Source organism: Amphibalanus amphitrite, unplaced genomic scaffold (genome assembly GCF_019059575.1).
Source record: "Amphibalanus amphitrite isolate SeventyFive unplaced genomic scaffold, NRLGWU_Aamphi_draft 000019F_arrow, whole genome shotgun sequence".
Lineage (NCBI taxonomy): Eukaryota > Metazoa > Arthropoda > Thecostraca > Balanomorpha > Balanidae > Amphibalanus > Amphibalanus amphitrite.
In genome coordinates this window covers 567356-583850 of record NW_024881515.1, presented here as the reverse complement: position 1 = coordinate 583850, position 16495 = coordinate 567356, and the positions used below count along the sequence as shown (strand labels likewise).

General features: G+C 57.1%; 1 protein-coding gene across 6 annotated transcripts in view; it reads right to left on the bottom strand.

Moving 5' to 3' along the window:
• The window catches only part of LOC122389305 (serine/threonine-protein kinase tricornered-like), a 70601-nt gene that overhangs the window by 772 nt on the left and 53334 nt on the right, over window positions 1-16495 (bottom strand). For all 6 annotated transcript variants that reach the window (XM_043381215.1, XM_043381223.1, XM_043381206.1 and 3 more), the window contains 7 exons: window positions 10940-11147; window positions 7202-7319; window positions 5431-5570; window positions 2047-2178; window positions 1507-1581; window positions 1073-1196; window positions 261-445 (listed from right to left, as the gene is read on the bottom strand). In XM_043381215.1, coding sequence (XP_043237150.1) covers window positions 261-445; window positions 1073-1196; window positions 1507-1581; window positions 2047-2178; window positions 5431-5570; window positions 7202-7319; window positions 10940-11147 — 982 coding nt within the window. The remainder of the gene's footprint in view (window positions 1-260; window positions 446-1072; window positions 1197-1506; window positions 1582-2046; window positions 2179-5430; window positions 5571-7201; window positions 7320-10939; window positions 11148-16495) is intronic.

Genomic DNA, 16495 nt, shown 5'->3' with positions numbered 1-16495 from the left:
TCAGTCACAGTTGTGCGAACGGAGGCAGACGTAAAAAAGCTTGGAAATAAGGTCTGGTTTGGTATAATTAATCCCATCAATAACATCATACATTATAACACGCAGTAACATGAAATGCACTATCCAGTGCCTTGAAAAACAATAATGCACATCTCGTTAGGCAATGATGCACATCCGAACAACACCAATCGGAACATAAAAATAGTGCTATACGATCTCCCGTGGCCGTCTCCTAGCCGTAACCCCGTCCCATTCCTTACGTATGGCGAGCTCGACGTCTGGGATCTCGTCGAAGTTGGAGGTGTCGTCGATGGACTTGACGTCCACCTGGATGGCGGCCGGCCGCTCCCGGATGTTCTCCCAGTCGACGCCCCTGAAGAACTCGACCGACTTCACGTCCTGGAGGCCCTTGGAGCCCAGCCGCACGTCCGCTTCACTGCAGAACCTGCCGGCGGACAGAGAGACAGGGCGACCGTCAGCGATGGACGGGGAGCAGAGTTGAGTACTCGGCGACAAAACATTAGGCGGAACAATTTTGCCTGAGCAATGCGGGATAAGGTGGGAATTAGAGGCGGAAGCTTGGCGGCTAACTCAAACAGGCAAATTACTGAGAAGCAGTAAAACAGTTACATGGAAGTAGGAGCAATATCAGCGCACCAAAGGTCCAGCTCGAAGAGCCGGCCCAGCTCATTCACCAATACCCGGACCGGCCCAAAGTTCCGCCCCACTCCAGGGTCTGGCCACCTGGCGTCGGCCGGCCGGCTGACTCAGCGGGGCCGTCACAGTCGACCGGCCGGCCACGGTAACGGTTCACTGGGCCGGACGGCCGGTCGGCACACAGCCGTACCGCGCCCCGCCCGGCCTCAGTGGCGGCCGAACAGGGCCCGGCCCCAACCACGGCAGCCGGACACTCGGGGCCACTCGATCACACAGGTCGTCAATTCATTCTGATGCTTCCCTTGGACAACACCACGTACAATCCAATCAGGTCACCATCCACAACAAACGCACACGTCCCCTGAGCTCTCAGCACTGCCGGCTCTGCCGACTCTCGTTAACTGATGGAACTCACATCATGATTGTGTTTCGCGCCTGCTCGGAGATTGGCGTCTCTGGAGGGAAGACGAGCGTCTCCTTCCAGTTCATCACCTTCTTGTAAGTCTCTAGGAGCGACTCGCTGGAGAACGGAGGATAGCCTGCCGACGGAGAGCAGCCAGGGTCAGCGATCGAGCGCGCGGTACGATATCTGACGCGCATGACGGACACAGGAGAATGTCGCGGGACAGCGCGCCTACATAGTCCAAGGAACTCAGCGTGATATGCGTAGACGGTAGACCCCCACCAGCAGCGTATCCCAAGTGCAAACGTTCTGATTACGCGTAAACAACCAAAAACTATTTACGCAGAACATCAACGGTAAAACGATCTCACATCTGATTGACAAGCACCCCAGCGCAGGAGAGCAGACGCCGTCACCGTAATGTGTCCCGGGAGCCGAGCACTCACCGATCAGCATTTCGTACATAATGACACCCAGACTCCACCAGTCACAGGCGGGACCGTAGCCGGCCGGCTGAAACACTGCCGAGAAAAACACGGTCATCACATTTCCATCATCCGCCCAGTATTCACAGAAACTTCAGAAATTAATGAACAAGGCAACAGTCGTATTACAGTAATACGATTTCCTTCTTAAGAACATTAAGTCCATTCGTGCCTAAGTTATAAAAACGGATACACCCGTAGTTCCAGGTTCATACCAACCGATCACAGCCCGGTTAGTCAGACTTCCGAGAGGTGTTACCACCTTTGTAATTTCGCAAAACTTAACAAATGTTGAAACAAAAAATTGCATTACTGGAGTTGCAACAAACTTTATGAAAGATTTAGGCGTGACGCACGCATGCATCACTTTGAGCGAGTGATTATGAGTTTGTTGCTATTCTTGTTCTCAAACAGCACACAGCTCGCACAGACTGATGTTAGTTGATTATGGCCAGCCTCTGTGAGCTGGCTCAGTAAATACCACACGGGAAGTGCGCGCACCTTTGTCCTGTTTGGACGGCCGGAACACCTCTGGCGCGATGTAGTCGGGCGTGCCCACTGCCGAGTAGGCCAGCGCGCGCCGGTTCTTCTTCCAGCTCTCCGCTCGACGCTTGCTGTCCATCGGGTTACTCGCTGCAGGCGGAGAGAAAACACACCGAGTTAGGTGAATTCTGCGGCATGTGAAAATGACCAACATGGTACAGATATACGTCTGAAAAGAAGCCAGTGGATGCTAAAGAGCATGACCAGATGTCCTTACTGATGTAAAAACGCGCGGTGCAATCAACGCGACACCAAATTCTAAAAATCCCAATTGACATCGACGCACCATTGAGGGAGCCTTTCAACGCACAACACAAGTCGCAGAAAACAACGGACACATTCACAGCAGCACGGTCCAAATTTCCACATCTCTCATCCGGCAGAGCCACTAACACAAAACCCACTGTCAACCACCGCCATTATCTCGTCATTGCGGCCCATTTCGGCGCACAGACGGGCCACATTCACCGGCACACCGGCGGGCCGATCACGGCCATCGTATCGCGCGCGGCATCCACCGGCCGAGCTAATGCAACAATCGGACCAACACCGCTGTGGCAACCGCCAGCCGGCCGGTCGGCCGGCACGGCTACATGGGGCGCAGCGGACCGGCACCGGCGACCGTGGCGCCGCCCTAGCGGCCGGGCCGGCAAACAGGGGACGGTGGGAGAGTGGAGGAAGGGAGGCTGGAGGAGAAGGGAGGCTGAAGCCCCGACAGGCTTGTTTTGATTGACAGCTTGTCTTAGTTCATCGAAAGTTACAGCTTGCTCTGAAATCGACTCCATAAAGTCTATAAATGAGCGCACCATGACCACGGAACGAATGCCTCATAAAAGTCCAAACAGTCACGCGGAGTTGTTCCTTTCACTCTTATGACATTTACTAAGGTCCTCACGACCCATCGCCAACAAGAATCCGTACACGGACCCAATTACAACTGCCGCTGAATCATTAGCGGTCTCCCAGGAACCCTGGGTGTCAGGACACGCTGAGCACTTGTTGACAGGGTGCCGCTCGGCGGCCGGGAGTGTTCTCGGAACGGCAGGCCGTACCGCCCGGCAGCGCGGCCGTACCGACGTCTGTCCGCCACGCAGTACATACACCCGCCGCTGAATCCTCGCCCCGCTCCGCCGACAGTGGCGGTGGTTTCCCCGCCTTTTACTACCAAGGCCGGCCGGTAATTACATCACTGCTCACAGTCCGGCTATCAGTGCATGTGCATGACGACTGGCTGTTCCGACAATTATCGTCGGCCAAATCAATTAGATATGCTGCCAGACGTAAAGATAGCAGCTGAAAGCCGTGTCAAAACAATGAACGAGATGTCCAGATTGCTCAAAACCGAGGTCATGTGGTAATTGAAGAAAGTGTCTGAGAAGGCTGAAGTCAATCACCGAATAAATTCGAAGCAATAGAGTATAAGTGCAATCAACCTAGTCAACGAATGAGCTCCAAGCAATAAAACCAAAGTGCTATCAACACACACGACTTGATATCTCAATATCAAAACAAGCACGTGCCAGGCGACCAGCCACCGTCTAACGAGGGAGCATTATCCCAGGCCGGCTTTCACCGCGCACCCGTCTGGTGATTACTGGCACACCGGCTCCTCTCATTAACCCACAATTAGTTACATCGACAGGCGACCACTCAGCTACCGATGTGGCTCCGAGCCGGCAGCTCGCTCATACACTGGCGGCTATAACCCACTCGGACTCTCACCGTGTGTCACCGTACACACCTGGGAACAGGAGCACCTGATAAATAACCCAACTTACTCCCGCGCCGACCATTTATCAAATAGTTTATCTGACGCGTCGGATCGAGAGACGATCGCCGGGCGGGGACCGGGTCCCACTTTCTCCGCCGGCCGGCCGAGCGCAGCGGCTGTCTCCGGGCGACTTCATCGGACCGGGCGGCTGTCCGACACGGCGAGACTGACTACCGGGAGACACCCGTGATCAGCCTGCGTCTCCTCGTGGAGATCCATCCGAGACGCTCTCCAGCAGAACTTCTGCTCTCCAACAGACCCCAGCTCTCCAGCAAATCTCGGCTATCCGCCGCGGGCGCCCGCCGCCAGGCTGTCCCATCTGTCCGACTCACAGTCATTCAGCGGAGACGGCAGCAGCCACAAACCCGCCGAGATGGACAAATGAAGAGTTAGCCATGCTCGCGTCAGGTGGTGGCCGCCACAAGTCAAAGAACTGACTGTCATCTCAGTCAGCAAAGCTGTCTGACTGGTCAATTCGACACTCTGAGCCAGCTGAACGGTCCATCTGACACACGGAGCCGGCTGAATAGTTCATTCGACACTCCAAACCACCTGCCCGACAAGATCAAAACACCGCTCCGGCTGTCGGTCGACATTTCCGAAACAGATTGCTGGCGGCCCGTAGCTGCCCGGTCGGGATCGAACCACCTGGCTGGAACTCCGGCCCCGGCGTGCCACTGCGAACGTGAACCGCCGTTTGGCCAGCGCCCAGCGGCGTCCTCTGCGCCTCACAGCTGGCAGCACCCGCGACCGAGCGTCGTTTGTTCCGGCTCCTGGTCCAGCGAGATGGTACTATTTATACAGCACTGGAATCCCAGTCATGCCACTGATGCACGTGCCATATATGACCAGAGTTGGTCCCGTCATTCAGTCTGCCAAGATAAACCAGCCATAGACAGGAAAGTGAGTCCTCAGTGTAACGGAGGACAAATTTATAAAAATGCAGCTACAAGGGTGATGAAATTTGAAAGATTTCCAGAAGTGTCCTGGCATAATAAGGCATTGCTGCAACCCCAATGACTCGCATACTCGCACGTGTTATTTTTGGACAGCTGGCATCTTTACCCTTCCAGGGCTCACACTGACACCTGCCAGACCTCTGACCTTCAGTCTCTCACTGACAGGTGCCTATTGTCCCGCTGCAACACTGCCACAAACGCCTATCGGGAGATACAAACAGAGCTACGTGCGCTGCGGATACACACCGACTCCGGCACAAACACTCACTGCCACCGATAGGGCGGGTACACCAGTCACTCATAATCGGTCAGTCGGTACACCGGGACGGACTCAGCCACCGGGGCCCCACGCAGAGATACGCACTGATACGGCGCCGACAATCCAACACTTCATATCGGACAATGGGGTCGATTGGCATGCCGAATAGCATAGTAATGTGGCCGTGATTCACAAGACACCGGAAAACTATACAACACAAAAAAAATGGTTTTATGACGGAAAAGTGCATAGCAACAGACGGGTTCACTAACCAACTTTGAACGCCTTAGTTGAACGTCACAAGTCCCCTACTAAACACAGACAGTCACCAGAAGGCGGGTCTGGCTACTCACTGAAGTCGGAGGGCTTGGCCTGGCTGAGGTCACGGTAGAAGTCTGTCCGGTGCGACTTCTTCAGACCGGTACACAGACCAAAGTCGGACAGCTTGATGTGGCCCCGCGCGTCTAACAGCAGGTTATCTGGCTTCAGGTCTCTGCGGGAAAAACGAGACAGACGGGTTAGATGAGAACGGCTAGGGAGGGAGCACCAGGGGGCGTTGGGAAAGGCCGAGTGGGCGAGCAATTATGACGGGTATGTCTGATGAAAACGACTGGTGAGTAAACAAGCCAAACGCGCTAAATGAAAACGACTTTGTGCACAGGTGCGGGCTCCCGGTCGGTAACACGGTCGGCGGGCACACAGCGGTTCGGGCGATGCATCACCGGAAAACACGGGAAAGTACTGCAGGCAGCGCTCTTTGTCGGGGCATGGGGTTCGCGCCGGTACGTGTCCGCTCACACCCCGGCCGTCCGGGTGGGTTCGGTTGCCGGTTATAGGTGTGACGCCTGGACAATCACATGGAACAGTCAGTGTCACCAGCGCCCTAGCGCTTAACACTCCCCCTGACCCAGCGGTCGCCCAGCCGCCCAGCGCCCAAAGCGCTGCAACCGCCGCCCGTTGTCAGTTGAATTGCGCTCAATAGACTGCGCAAATCCCACTGCATGCCTCCATAGCAGTGATAAGAGAGCTCTGCAGATATCGCAAAAATGTGCACACGAGCTGAGCTTGTTTGACGAGAGCTTTCAGAGGAAATCGACCCCGCAGCTCAGGAATGCTCTACAAAACAAACAGCCGCCGGCTAAGCAGCGCTGACAACACCACCGACGTAGTACTATTCGCGGCACACTCATTCAGGGAAACAATCGGCGGCGTTATCCTCATCAGATACGGACCGGCTCGTCACAAACGACACGGAACCGCCATTACGGCGTGTCAACGCGGCGGCTCGGTGAGCGACCCCCGGTCTCGGGCCCGGCTCCGGCAGCAGAAGTCGCGCACGGCAGCGGCCGTAACGGAGCGTCGGCCAGCTGTTTATGGCACGGGACGAGACCGGACCAGCCTGCCGAGCAGGCAGACCGGTCGGCGAGAGCCACAGCCCAGAAAGGCGACAGGCCAGTCGCTGGGCCTCGGCGGACCAGCACGGCGGGTGGCAGCCCACGGCAGCAGGTGGCTCCGCACCACGGCAGTGTGCTACACACCAGGAAAACGGCCGGTCGCGCCGCCACGGCCGCTCGGTCCCGGCCACCGCGACCGGCGCAGCACGGTAGTACGTGACCAGCTGCGGCCGGTACTACAGGCCAGCACGCCGCGCATGACGAGCCGGCGAAAAACGCCGCAGCGAGCCGGCCGTTCTGCAGAACTGCGCCGCCGGCCGGCCCGGCGTGTGCATATTGTTGGATGGGACCGCGCGAACGTCCACACGGTTCTCTGTGGGGTATGATGGATATCACGACATGCGTCGAAGTTGCGGCTAAAAGAACAGGATTCTGCTCGATCTGGAAGACCATTTTTACAGAAAACAATTGCCAGAAGAAAATGAAAGCAATAGGCGGTCGTCGAGTCGCTAAAAAATAAAAATCATTAGGATTGTCAGTTTAGCAGCCCACTGATTCCTGAGCGCTATCTGTATTACAAAAAGTCTTCATCAGGTTGATACGGTAGCCATCACCCTCCCAGCATCCCTCATAAATCAACTTCTCTCCCTCCTAGTTGTCGCTCTCGTAACTGCGGCAGCCACTGCCGCGCTGTCGAGCTGACACAGCCCCGTCCCGTCTCGACACTGACCTGTGGATGAAGCCGAGCTTGTGTATCGACTCGATGGCCAACGCCACCTCGGCCACGTAGAACTGGCAGCACTCCTCGGAGAGCGTGTCCCGCTTGATGAGCAGCGTCATCATGTCACCTGAGGGAGAGGGAGATAGGAACGTCACACGGCTGTACCGCACATGGCTGCAGATACAGTCAGTCAGGGACGGCGTCATGTCACCTGTCGTCACACAGAGAGAAACGCTACACGGATGTCCGTCACATTGCCACAGTTGTGACGCAGAGCGCACTTACTCATACTGACAATTGAAGCGCTCTGACACTACCAACTCGAAGTCTGTCAGCCGTCCAATGTGAATCGTTCAGACAAATGTCAGGTAAAATCATAGTCAACCAATAGCTCACAGTCAAAACCCCAGTCCAGCATGTTATAAAGAGCTTAAGGTCACAGTCACGACCGCCGACACAATCACGTCCATCTGCGCACGATAACCGCCACACACGAGAACAGGTAAACACACGCACGGAAAATAAACAGCTAGCGCAGGAGGTCCTCACAGTAAACATTACGCAGAGCACCGCCGAGCGCCTCGTCATTCTACGCAGCACACGTCACCCCGCCTCCTCAGACGCCACAACACCACCCTTCCTGCGCCGGTCGCCGCTGAGGATCCTGTGACGTCATCGTGGTCTGGTGACGTCACGTGTCTGAGTTACACAGCGAGCGGGTGACATCCGGTCGGTCTGACCACAGGAGGGCGATATAGCAGCGGCCGCAGCACGACACGCACGGCACAGCTCGCCACCCTGCCAGTCAGGCCATCCGGGCGCTCCCAGCACTGTCCGGTACACACCGCACAAAGAAAAAACACAGAGCCGTGTGTGACAGGGCGGCCGCTCCCCGGTACCAGTCAGCTCTGACGCCTCTGACCGGCCACTTCCAGCCAGCACAGCATGGAACGGGCGCGAACCAACACCGGGCGGGCCCTGTAACAACAGGACCGCGATAACACCTCAACACAACACGGAAATGGCTACAGTACCACCGTGACACATGCGTGTGCCACTAAGGGAACGGCTCGCACCAACACGGAACCTGCATAGACCACCACGCGACTGAAAAGGCCCGTGTGGTTTGTGGCCAAACATACAGCACCACAGATAGGCGCAAGTTCATTGACAAAGCGCCGCACTCTGCATTATCCTCCGTCGACACAGCACCGTCAAATAATCACACCGAACCAACCCATTCACCACCCCGGGCCTGTCCACTGTGCAGTGTCCACAAGTGCTGTCCGTCAGTGACACAGACCCAGCGGCAAGATAGTCCAGTTCCGTCTCCGATAAGGCCGGTAACCGGCCCACGCGACCCTACCACTACCGCTGAACGGTCGCAGTTTTTCTGCCCGGCAGCACACGTCTAGTCGAAGCCATCAGCTGACACTATCACTTAACTGGATCATTTTCGTCACGTTCACTTCCACTCACTGCTCCGGACCACCCTCCCACCCACCTTCGCCTGCAGAACTCATCTCGCTCCGATGAATCGCCCTCAAAGAGCGCCATTTCGCTCCGAGTGAGCGTGAGATCAAGGCTCTCGGGCCGGCCGGAGCCGGAGCCACTCCAGCCCCAGCTCCGGAGCCGGCAGCTCGGCCCGCTTTGTTCGGTGACTCCGTTACCCGGTCGGCCGGCGCCGCGGCCGCCGCCGGGACGCACTGGAGCGCGTCAGAAGGCTCATTTGGCCACCTCCGGCCGCTGCAGTTGGCGGCGACAGAGCCATCAGCGACCGTCAGCGAGCGTCAGCCGTCGCCGCGGGGTAGCGGTCACAGAGACAGTGGAGGTGAGGGTAGGGTTCGAACGAGATCCCACACCACAATAAATCGGTCAGAGACTGGTTAAGTTGATCAGTCGATAGATAGTACGAGGACAGGCCATTTGAGGGACGGAACCAGAGCGGAGCAGAGCTGACCCGTCCCGACCGGCGGCGGCGGCGACCCGAGTCGGCCCAGAGCTCCACTAATCGAACCGTTACCACGACCGCTGCCGAAACTGGCACAGTCCGCCGTGAGCCACCGGGCGCGGCACCGTCACCGTCGCGACACCCGCTCGCCGGCACCGGCGCCATTCCGGCCACAATTAGAGCGACATAATCCCGGCCCGCGTGGGCCGTGCTTTGTACGGCACTTACACTAATGGCACATTCGGCCATCAATTTCACACGATGGCGACACACGCCTACATGACACTTCAGTCCCCGGCCGTTAAAAATCCGGTGCAGGTCGGGCCGGCGCTGTGCGTAAGGTCCTGGTGGCGTGACGGGGGCAGCTTTCCGAGCGGCGATCGGTCGGCGCCGCTGAGCCGACCGCTCGTGACGCGAGCGGCGGCGGCGGCGGCGGCACCTTCCTGGACGGGCGTCATTGATCCAGCGACACGTCATCGGCGTCAACACCGGGTCAGCCGGGTCAGGGGGCCCGTCTGCCGCCGCCAGCCAGCCGTACACCGCCGCGAGCCAGCCCTATACCGCCGCGCGCTCACTCCAGACCGACAGGTCAGCGAGTCAAGGAGAGCCTTCACCCATAGCCGGCCGACACCACGCGGAGAGCCGACCACCAAAAACGCCGGTCCACTTCCAGCAGGAGGAGTCGCGAGCCGCGCGTGACGCTCGTTTCATTCTTTATTTAAAGGCGATGAGGTCGCTCATCACCCAGGGGTGGAGCTTCCTATTCACTTAGTGGGGCGCCTGCCCCACCAACTTGCCAATTTGCCCCACCAATAAGCGTTTTGCCCCACCAACATAAGCCGATTTGCAGGACTTTACTGCTTAGCAAACCTATGTTTTTCGCATTGAGGAGCTTTGAAATGTCTGTGTAATGCAAAATATTATCTCTGTAATGAAAAGAATTGATTCATTGTTGAATTTTATCTAACTTAACAATCGGACATTGTAGGTTTGACAACTTTTTGCCCCACCAACTTTCCTGGAAAAGCTCCACCCATGTCATCACCGTTATTAGGAAACTTTGGTAGTCCGGGCGACACATGCAATATGAAGTGGTTCTGTCACCAAACGGTTACAACGAACATTCCCCGCATAATAGAGCTATGCATACACAACAGGCCACACCGCTTTCCGCATAATTTGGCTATTCACATCATGTCAAGTAACTAAACCAACGTAAATGATAATGAAACGGTCCTTTGTCTCCGCGTCATCAAAATCCGCACCAGAATCGCGTATTATTGTGGCCGAGTTACGTCAGCAGTTACGGATATAGCGCTATTCATGGAACGGCGCCGACTACGTCAGCGGAGCCGAATCAGCGGAGTAACTGCCACAGAAATCAGCCGGGCTTTACTGCCCGGCCTAAACTGAGTATCAGGGCGGCGACCGCCGCCGGCCGCAGGCAATCTCAATAATGGCTGGATAGCGACGATTGTCTCAGGGCTTAGAATGATGTCCGAGGGCGGCAGTCAGGCGCCGAGACGACCTCACTGAATGCATCCATTTATCGACGTTCGCTGTACCATACCACTGAGAACGACAGTAACCACCAGCGGACACGGCAACATTGCCAACGCAGCACACACGCGGTCACACGGAAAACAGAAACACCTCTCGAAACTCCAGCCGGTCAGTGCTGAAAGCCTCGACACGGCAGTCTCCGATCGATCGGCCGAAAATAAGCCGCTTAACCCATGTCAACGGCGACAGGGCGTCACTGCAGCGGCGGTGGCGCGCGGGGCGACACCACTCACCTCCCGGCAGAAACTCCATGATGAGGTAGAGGTTGATGGCGTCCTGGAAGCTGTAGTACATCTTGACCACCCACTGGTGGTCGGCCTCCACCAGGATGTCTCGCTCGGCCCGGACGTGTGCCACCTGTTCGGTCTCCAACATCTTGGCCTTGGCCAGCACCTTCATGGCGTAGACATGGCCCGTGTCCTTTTTCTGCACCAGCCGTACCTGCGGGACGGAGAGCGGGGTCAACGAAGGTCAGGTCAGGGTAGGGCAGAGCAGAGCGTACAGCGCAAGGCAGGGCTGGCACGATACTGAAAACGCTACAGGGCAAGACAGTAAGACGTAGCATAGAAAAAGAAACACCAAACTGTGAAAAACATAGCACTCGAGGGAGGGACGGGGACTCATACGCGAGACTGGGGAAAGCACAGAGCAGTCTCGGGAAAGATATCAGACAGTTTGTCACGATGGTATGCATGAGTTTCGCATCGTATGCCCTCAGAGGCCGCCTGGAGAGCCATGGCATCTCGGTGGTGAACTGTATGTAAGTCGTATTGGATGGAGTCGTCAGAAAGAATGGCAGATTGTACGACGGGCGGCCGCCGGTCCGCCCAGCTGTGCCGAGTACCGCCGAGCCCGGCCCGAGTCGGGACATCCCGGAGCCACCCTGCTGAGAGGGAAGCACAGCAGAGGTCCGCGACTCAAGCGTCGTCGCACGGCAGGCCTAATGCTGACACAGCGGCCGCGGCACGGCATAAAGCACGCTCAGCCGTCCCCAGGCCGCTAACCACGGCGGGTGCCGTCACGGCGACCAACGAGGGGCGTCCATCACGGCGTGCACCCCAGAGGTCTGCACTTGCAGTGCACACTGCACACTGCACTGTGCACTGTGCACGCCCGCCGTGACAGACCTTGGCCGGCAGACAAAGCTGCGAAACCGAGAGGAAAAACCGGCCGGCCGGCTCACTCCCGAGAGGTGTCGCCGGCCGCGCTGGTCGTTCCCACGCTGGGTAAAAACAGCCGCCACCGGTCACACGGGGTGGCGCGCACCCGCGCCGTGACGGCTCCCGGTGCAGGCAACCGGCGACCGCTCTCGGATAAAAGAACTGGGCCACCCGAGCAGCAGCAGCAGCAGCGGCAGGGCAGGCGTGGTCCACCGCTGGCCCACATCGCTGACAGATTTCCGAGCGGCTGACCGCGCGCAGAGACCGGCTGGAGATGTCAGCTGAAACGACAGCCGGGAGCTGCAGCGCTGCGCCGGGTCGGCCGGCTGCGTGCGACCGGTCCGGGAATCGTCCATCACCCGGTGTCAGAGAGGTCTCCGGGGACTTTGATCTGTCGCCGTCTCACACCCAGCCACCCGAGTCCCCAGCTGACGTCGTGGGACTCGGTCGGTCGCCGGCGGCGGCGCGTCACGGCCGAGCGGAACTCGGCGAGTTCGAGCGCCGCTCAGCCGGCCGTATCAGCGGCATTTGGCCGGAGCCAGCCTGTAGCTCTGCAGGGTCTGCACTGCACGCCCGTCCCGCCGGGAATATCAGAGGTGTCAGCTGTCCACGCAGGTAGTGTGGTCTGGTGTCCGAGAGGACCCAGCGTGTGCTGACAGTGTGAACAGATGACCGAAAGCAGCACGTGGCGTCCAAAAACGAGCCGACGAGCAGACTGGTCCCGGCACCGCCACCCCTAGAGTAAACCCCTGGCCTACAGCAAACTGGTCCGGCATAAGCACACCCAAAACAAACTGGTCCAGCATAAGCACACCAAAAACAAACTTAACCGGGCACAACCACTCCCAGAACAAACTGGTCCCAGCACGGCGCCCATTGAGCAGGAAGAACCTTATGAGACTCAAAAGGCTCCGTCGAGGGCACACGGGCGGCACTGGATTCAAGTACACATTCAACTTCCGACTTTCAAGAGTCACGGCGCCGGGACAGTACAAAGGAAGACGAACTAAACAAAGCAGGGGACGGTACAACGTCGGAGAAACTCGAGGTCAAGAGCTCAACTTGGGAAAGAATCGCGCGGCCACAGGAGAAAGTGGAGATCACGAGTTGGGCGCCTGAGAAAACAGAGCAGCACACGCCGGGCCACCGCCGCACTATGGTTGGAAACGGCCTCACGGATGGCCGTGGGCAATTTCGGAATATATGTATATTTGGGGTGTCATTCTGTTGGAAATTGATGAAATGTTTTGAATTGGGCAGGAAAAATTATTTAGTTGCGCATTTAGTCTCCATTATTGTACGTGGAATCAGGAGTTTCTGACAGTGACTTTTTTGGTGCGCCGTCAAAGGTTTAAACAACCGCGCTTGTGATAGCATGTGGAGTACCTCCATGACGTTGTAAAACTGGATTATTATATATCAAAATAATCCTTGTTATGTTGGCTATCGAGTGGAGTGACTCTTTTTCCCATGCGTGTTCAAAATCAGGAACGGCATTGCATTCTGTTCGCAGTGTCACCACAGCAATATTTGCAAAATTGCGTTTATGTTTCATTGGACATACAAAAAGTTCTCCATCGACCTCCATTGAGCTTTTTGGCAGAATAAATCTCTGTTCAATTCTGCGTAAGGGGAACGTAAAAGCAGACTGCGCACTTGTGCGCAAAATCGTCCGTGAAGCTTCATCTCCCGAGGCGTACCTACCCGTCGCTTCGTTAGCACCAGGTCGGCTCGTCAGTCTTGCAATCGCTTATCCTTATAAATGATGGTAAGAAGCAGGGTTGCGGAGTCGTGGTGGCGCCAAATCCGACTCCGACTACGACTCCGACTCCTGACTCGTTGCCATGACTCCGGCCGACTCTGTCTCCGACTCCGGACCCCTGCCAGTGTTTCGGAGTCGCGATGGAGCTGTTCCGATTCGGACCGACTCCGACTTCCACTGCGGGCTCCTGACCGACACCGACTCCGACTCCGACTCCTGGCTCGTTGCCACGACTCTGGGCGACTCTGACTCCGACTCCGACTCTGACTCCGACTCTGACTTCGACTCCGCACTCCTCGTAAGAAGTAACTGCTCGCCCCTGCACCTGGAGTATGAATATCGTGCAAACGTGTATGGATATCCTGGAGTATGGATATGGATATCCACTGACAGAACAGACATACAGACATGCTGTAAACTCCATTACACTGCCAATACCATGGCAAATCAAATGGCTATCTATGGTTTTTGATCATCGTTCTACATTTTCCAAAATCTTGAACTGAATGTTGGCAATGTCTCGTGACTACTTCACGACCATGACGCATGCATTTCTGAAATTGATCTTTTTTCAACCAGCCACGTACTCGTATGATAAAATGAATGTCACCATCGTGTTCTACGCCCAAAAGTGCCCATAAAACATGTGTCATGCATGGGCTGCGAATAGGTACCAGTTTTAATTTTCGGGGTTATGTGCTTACCTGATTGACCTGACTTTGACCCTGGCCAGTGGCCTATGCTTGACTGACCCCTACATTGATCTGACACTCTTTTAGCACTTATATGAAGGGTTGTGACAGTTGTGACGGTTGTGACAGATTGTTAAGGACCAACTGATGACTGAATTTATTTAGGACCAACTGATGACGATATAATCGAAACGCGAAACGCGAGGCACCGATTGCGAGGTTCTAAAGTCCATGCTACTGAAAGCCCGATTTCAAGTGTTTGACCTGACCTTGACCCGACCTGTGACCTCGAAATTCAGCTTTAAAGTATTCATGTGAATCGTCTCGTCGCGTTCTTCTTTCGTTTGCCGCGCCTCGTGCGTTTCGCTGCGCCTATTTGTTCGCGAGTTATCGGCTGGGGGCGTTGAACGCCCCCCCCGGCAAACGGCGGATGGGGAAATACCCCAGCAACTGCCGGGTTAATCTGACGCATGTTTTGTCATTTGATCGTCATTTTATTTCTTACTTTTTTTGCCCAATCTAAAAAAAAAACATAAATACTCTTTCTCCAAATTTTTGACCCTTTATGACCAATAGGAAGACACTGTGCGTCACTACGTTGATATTTCTCGCCCTAAAGCATAACAACAATATCCATTCAGTAATAGCAGTATTCAAAACATGTTCAAAATGCCTCGCGATATCGATAACATAACGAAAGACATAGGCGACTTATGACATACTTGCAATGATGACGTCACACACGCGTGACGTGACGTGACCTCGTCATTTCTGAGTTTCTGTATGATGCACGAAAGACACTGGTATACCTATGCAAAGTTTCATCGCAGTCGGTCTACGCATTAACAAGTTATGGGCAAAACATTTTTTCGCGTTGACCCCCGGCCATCCGTGAGGCCGTTTCCAACCATAGTGCGCCGCCCTGGATTGATGCAGTTCCCAGAGAATACAGGCCCTGGCCAGTTTTACAGGGCGCTGTCACGACGGCAGCGGTCGGCGCGCAGTTCCGTCAGTCGCAGCCGGGCCTGCCAGCACCGTCGGCCGGTCGTCAGCGCGACGCGACCGCCGGGCGCCGCACTAACGACCGACGGGCCGACGAACCGTCCGGCTCTGCCGACCGCCGCCGGCAGCCCGCCCCGCGGCGGCGGAAGCCCGGCTGTGAGCGCGCCTCCGCCCTTCACTGCCGGGTGGCTGCCGGCTCGGCGGGCCCCAAACCCGCCCACCGCCCCGGGCTGAGTACGCAGCAACAGCCGCCTACCGCCGCGAGCCGCTCCGTCATTGTCAGCGGCCAGTTGGCTGCCGTCCCGGCACCTGCCGAGACCGACGACGGGTCGCCCGGTCACCGGGCCCCGACAGCTGTCGAGCCAAGCCGGAGTCCTCTCAGAGCGGCCCAGCTCGAAGCCCAGCTGAGCCGGGTGAGCCGAGCCGCTCCGAGCCGAACGAAGCCGATCAAAGCGAAACGGGGATAAATCTGAAGAGAGACATCCTAATAGAAGAAAAACGACACGAAAGAACGGGATTTCACAGAAGACATTTTTCAGCGGTGTAAAATCTTTCCGTTTGATCCAGCGGGCCAATCATCCGGCTGGAGGCGTCGAAGTGTGACGGCGCTCTCGGCTCGTTGGTGGCAGAGGAGCGGGTCGGCCCATTCCGGCCCGCTCGGAGCCGAGCGTTGACCGCCGGGTCGCCGACCGCGGCCTCATCTCCGCGCCGGCCCGTCACGGTACACGGCCTGACCGCACGGCACCGTCACGGCCGGCGGCGTGACCCGCCACGGCGTCACGGTCGGTGGTGATTGGCGTGCGGTCGGGTCGTGCCCGGCCAGCGTTGACGGTACGGCGGGCGGGCGCAAAGGTCAGCCCCGGCTGTCAGGTAACGTGTCGCCGCTCAACCGTCCGTCCCTGGGGGCCGACTCCGCCCGCACGCTGCGCCGGTCAGTCGCTAGGGGCGACAGGGGGAGGGGTGGCGGGCTCATGTCAGCGGCGTGACTCAGGCCTGCAGGGCGCCGTGAAGGGTCACCCCGCTCGGGTCACGCTGCCACAACTGCAGACCCCCTCCCCCGCCCCCTCCCGGGGTAGTGACGTCAGTGACCGCAGCCCCAGCTGTCCCGCCCATGAAACAGTCGCGCCGCCAGGGTCAGTGGCCCCGTCCAATGCGGGCGGCGGCGCCGACGAA